Source organism: Trichechus manatus, unplaced genomic scaffold (assembly GCF_000243295.1).
Source record: "Trichechus manatus latirostris isolate Lorelei unplaced genomic scaffold, TriManLat1.0 scaffold00113, whole genome shotgun sequence".
Classification (NCBI taxonomy): domain Eukaryota; kingdom Metazoa; phylum Chordata; class Mammalia; order Sirenia; family Trichechidae; genus Trichechus; species Trichechus manatus.
Window position 1 is genome coordinate 8,100,908 of NW_004444049.1, and position 4,979 is coordinate 8,105,886.

At 56.7% G+C, this 4,979-nt stretch overlaps 1 protein-coding gene across 4 annotated transcripts in view; it reads left to right on the forward strand.

Annotated features, from left to right (window-relative positions):
• The first annotated feature begins 511 nt into the window (after nucleotides 1-511).
• SLC22A6 (solute carrier family 22 member 6) overlaps nucleotides 512-4,979 on the forward strand; it is an 8,276-nt gene continuing 3,808 nt past the window's right edge. For 2 of the 4 annotated variants that reach the window (XM_004383821.1, XM_004383823.1), the window contains exons 1-6: nucleotides 512-1,205; nucleotides 1,515-1,618; nucleotides 2,740-2,894; nucleotides 3,399-3,567; nucleotides 4,041-4,164; nucleotides 4,322-4,437. In XM_004383821.1, the coding sequence (XP_004383878.1) occupies nucleotides 837-1,205; nucleotides 1,515-1,618; nucleotides 2,740-2,894; nucleotides 3,399-3,567; nucleotides 4,041-4,164; nucleotides 4,322-4,437 (1,037 nt within the window). In that variant the 5' untranslated portion in view covers nucleotides 512-836. The remainder of the gene's footprint in view (nucleotides 1,206-1,514; nucleotides 1,619-2,739; nucleotides 2,895-3,398; nucleotides 3,568-4,040; nucleotides 4,165-4,321; nucleotides 4,438-4,979) is intronic. The other 2 variants (XM_004383820.1, XM_004383822.1) reach the window with 1 other exon arrangement.

A 4,979-nucleotide genomic window follows, 5' to 3' on the forward strand; every position in this document is an offset into this window, starting at 1 on the left:
GGATCACAACAAACCAATTGCAACAATGGTATAGGATCTAGTCGTTCATGGGGTTGCCATGAGCCATGAGCTAATTCAACAGCAGCGAACGACAACAACAAAATCACACAGGACATCCCATTGCCGTCGAGGGGAATCCAACTCATAGCAACCCTACTTATACTAAAAAATTACTTACTGGTCTGAAATTCTAATTAAACGGGGTATGCAATATTTTATCTGGCAGCCCTACCCAAAGACAGACTGTTTGCATCCCGTCCACCAAGAAGGCCAGAAACCCCTCAAGAAGCCACCGCACTTCCCAAAGCCTGGTCTCCCCATGAAAAGGAAGAAAAAAGTCCTGTTCTGCCCCTCCTGCCCTTAGATACCCAGATGGGCCCTCCCAGTCCATCCCCTCCGCTACCCCTGCTTTAGTCCACCCTCTCCTGCCCTTTATACTCACTTGGAGAAATTCCACTGACACAAGGATACTCCCAGGGTTAATCCTTCTGATACCAAGTCACACTTTAACTCCCTCCAGGCCAAGGATTAAAAACTGCCCATGCAGGGGTCAGGCCTACAGCAGACCCTGAAAACTGACCCTCTCCCCAAGTGAGGAGAGGCTGCAAGGGAAAGGGAGGGCCAGATCCAGGAGCGAGGGAGGGGAGGAGAGGCAGCCTGGCCAGGCTGCTGTCCCCCCACAGAGCCGGCTCAGATCCTGCTCTGGGAGCAGCTCAGCTGCGGAGACAACGGCAGCCCCTCTCCACCAGCAAAGGACAGCAGGCAGACAGACACACAGACAGAGATCCTGGGACTGGAAGTCCTCGGCCCCCAGCCACTTGGCCAGGCCTGGCCCCATGGCCTTCAATGACCTCTTACAGCAGGTGGGGGGCGTCGGCCGCTTCCAGTGGACCCAGGTCATCCTGGTGGTCCTCCCGCTTCTCCTGATGGCCTCCCACAACACCCTGCAGAACTTCACTGCCGCCATCCCCACCCACCACTGCCGCCCACCTGCTGACGCCAACCTGAGCAAGGATGGGGGGCTGGAGGCCTGGCTGCCCCGGGACAGGCGGGGGCAGCCTGAGTCCTGCCTCCGCTTCACCTCCCCACAATGGGGACCACCCTCAGCCAATGGTACAGAGGCGAACGTCACAGGGGCCACAGAGCCGTGCACGGATGGCTGGATCTACAACAACAGCATCTTTCCTTCCACCATCGTGACTGAGGTGAGGACCTGGGGACCCCCTCCATGTGCCAGGCAGGCTCTGCCCTCCCCTCGGACACGCACACACACAGAGTCTCAAGTTCTCCAGAGGCCAAGACAGGAAGATGGAGAATGAGGTTCAAAACGGGGGTCTTTGTAGAAAAGGTGGATGTGGGAGTTGAAAAGTCAAAAAAATGCTCTCAGCTCCTGGGACACAGAGGGTGACAAAAAGGGCGACGCAGCCCCCAGAGGGCCAGCCTGAAAGGAGAGGAAGGGGCTCCAGTGCAGCCCAGGCTCGTCTCTGCCTGACCCTTTCCACCTCTCCCCACAGTGGGACCTCGTGTGCTCTCACAGAGCCTTACGTCCGCTGGCTCAGTCCTTGTACATGGTAGGGGTACTGCTCGGAGCCATGGTGTTCGGGTACCTGGCAGACAGGTCAGTCCTGGGGAAGGCCAAGGGGCTGGGCTAGGGTTGGGGCTCCTCAGCTGGGCACAGGGGGCCTAGGTGGTAGGTTGGCATTTTCATCTGGGGCTGGTTTGAGAACCTACAGCCCCAGCCTCATAGTACAGGAACCTTCTGTTGGGTTGATTCCAACTCATGGCAACTCCATGTGTGTCAGAGTAGAAGTATACTCTATAGGGCTTTCAATGGCTGATTTTGCAGAAGTAGATCTCAGGGCCCTTCTTCTGAGGTGCCTCTGGGTGGATTCAAACTGCCAACCTTGTGGGTAGTAGCCTAGTACTTAACATTTTGCACCACCCAGGGACTCCAACAGGGACGTTCACAGGTCCTCGAAAGAACTCCATCCCTGGAATGACCAGGACAGGAGGGACCATAGGTACCATCTGATCCTGCAGTTTTCCATCCTTTTTGCAACAACAAAAACTCTCTCTTTGAAAGTTCAGTAAGTTTAACAGATTACAGCTGAACTGCTCTGACGGAAGCAAGGAGGGAGGTCCAGAATACTGCCAGCTCTGTCCTTGATTGCCCCAACACACTTGCACACTCACTCACACACAGAAGCCCCTGAGGCACTTTGAGGATACAAAGGGCTCCTAGACCACAGCATAAACACCTCGGCTCTGGCTCAACCCAGGCACTCCGCAATGAGGACGGGAAGGAACAGTGCGGGAGGCAGCAGAGGAGTGGACAGAGAACGGGCTCTGGCATCAAATCCTGCCCCTGCCACTCACAGGCTTGTGGCTTTGGACAAGTTACTCCACCCTTCTTTCAAATGGGATAATGATCTGTTCACAGTGCATGTGAAAGTGCCTACTACACGCCATGCACAGAGTAGATGCTCAGCAAACGTTGGTCTTCCCTCAACCCTTCCATCACCTTGTCAGTGGCCAGGCAGGACTAGAACCCAGGGCTTCTGGTCCCCAGGCTGTATAGTTCACGCCTGGGGGAATTATTTGCTGGTTAAGGAGCCTCCTGTGCCAGATACTCCAGCAATCCCCCAGGGCCTCACCCAGGGCAAGCACTCCTCTCCCTGCCCAGGCTGCCCCTCCACCCCACCCCCTTGTCAGGCCCTCAGGTCTTCCCTCCCCCTACAGGCTGGGCCGTCGGAAGATACTGATCTTAAACTACCTGCAGACAGCCGTGTCAGGGACCTGTGCAGCCTTCGCACCCAACTTCCCCACCTACTGCACCTTCCGGCTCCTCTCGGGCATGTCGCTGGCTAGCATCGCCCTCAACTGCATGACACTGAGTGAGGGATACCAGGGCCCTCCCCGCTCCCCTCTGACCACCCAGACCAGCAGCCCCCTCCCTGCCTCCTCTCCCAGCCCCACCCCTCCTGAGCCCTTCCAGCCAACACAACAGCCTTTCTCTCTGGCTCATACCCCCTTGACCCCTCATTTAGACATGGGATTGCAAACTCCGTTGCTGGGGCCAGGCAGGTGATGTAAATGACTGACACAGGTGCCAGAGACACTAGGGAGTGATGAGAACTGTGTCCTAAACAGTGGATACAGTGTGAAGGGATCATTTCCTAGGGATTCTGAACCTACTTGGCCATCCCTACTTCCACCAAAAGTCCCCCACTCCCCTACCTGACACCCAACCTGTGACCAAACCACACTTGAGGCCCCTTCTGTGGAGCCTGGGCATAGATCAGGGTTTGGCTGGAGGGAGGGTCTTTGCCTGCCCCCAGGATCTTCACCCACTGGGCAGTCCTATTACTTGCACCACCCTGCTCTAACCCTCTTTCTAGACATGGAATGGATGCCCATCCACACCCGGGCCTGTGTGGGCACCCTGAGTGGCTATGTCTATAGCCTGGGCCAGTTCCTCCTGGCCGGTATGGCCTACGCCGTGCCCCATTGGCGCCATCTGCAGCTGCTAGTCTCCGCACCGTTCTTCGCCTTCTTCATCTACTCCTGGTGCGTAGGACCCAGGGTGGGAGGCAGTACTACAGGAGCCCAAAGGATTGCAAGGGACAAGACATCTCCTAGAGTGTACCACATGTCCGACCCCATAGAATCAGGGAAGGTCAAAGCCAGAAGGTCAAGGTCACACCCAGGCCAATGCCATACTGTGATTGATGAGGAAATAGATTTGCTCCAGGGTGTCCTGTTCTCCAGCTTCCCCTAGTTTCCCCTAGTTCTCCAACCTGTCTGCGCTTGTCCCCATACCCAGCATCCAAGCTGAGCTCCTCGATTGAGGAGTGAGTCCTCACCAAGCTGGGCACTCCCTTGTGGTCCTAGAGAGGAGGAGTTGGCAAAGCCCCGGGGCTCCCAGACTTAAATAAAACCCCATACAGGCCCCTGGAAACCTCCCCCCACCCCATTCCAATCCCCAGCCCAGCAGACTGGAACTGAGGCCATGCCGACACCCACCCTCCTCCTGCTCCCAGGTTCTTCATCGAGTCTGCTCGCTGGCACGCCTCCACTGGGAGACTGGACCTCACCCTGAGGTCCCTGCAGAGGGTGGCCCGGATCAATGGGAAGCGGGAAGAGGGGGCCAAGCTGAACATGGAGGTGAGACCCTAAGACTTCTCGTGAGACCCCACCGGGGCTCCATCTTCCCCTACCCCCAATCCCTGAACCTGGGACTCGAGAAGCTTCCCTGAGCAGGGGTTGGGTTGGGAGGAGCCTCTGGAGGGGCCCAGGCCCTGAGCCCTGCCCATCCCGGCAGGTGCTCCAGGCCAGTCTGCAGAAGGAGCTGACCACAGGCAAAGGCCAGGCCTCGGCCCTGGAGCTGCTGCGCTGCCCCGCCCTTCGCCATCTTTTCCTCTGCCTCACCATGCTGTGGTAGGCCCAGGGACACATCAACTGATAGAGAGAGAGAGAGACAGACCAAGAGGCAAAAGGCCAGGAGGGGAGGAGCTGATGCAGTGGGTGGAAGAGGCCAGACGAGAGGGAGAAGAAGTCAGCAGACCAGCTTTGAGGGGGCAGTAATCCCCCACCAGGAAGATCCCTGAAGAATCAGACTCCTCCAGCCTTGGCTCAGTCCCAGGCCCCAGGCAGGGCACCCACCCCTCTTTCTTCTCCCTTCAATAACCCTGTTCCAATATGGAACCACCTCATCAGGAATGGTTGTCCCCAGAGTCAACAGAATCACATCCTGAAGGCAAAGACCAGTCTAGCTGGCAAAACATTTAGAGACTTTACTGGCCTCAGGGTGCCTGTGAGAAACACAGACACAGGCAATAAAATGCTAAATCCCATCTCCAAGAGTGCTTTGGGCCATGCTGATACAAACTAAATGCTTCCTTTCCACTTGCCACATTCCCCAATACCTTTATATGCTACCCTGCCTCCCATCACCATAGCAATCCCTAACCACCTCCCCA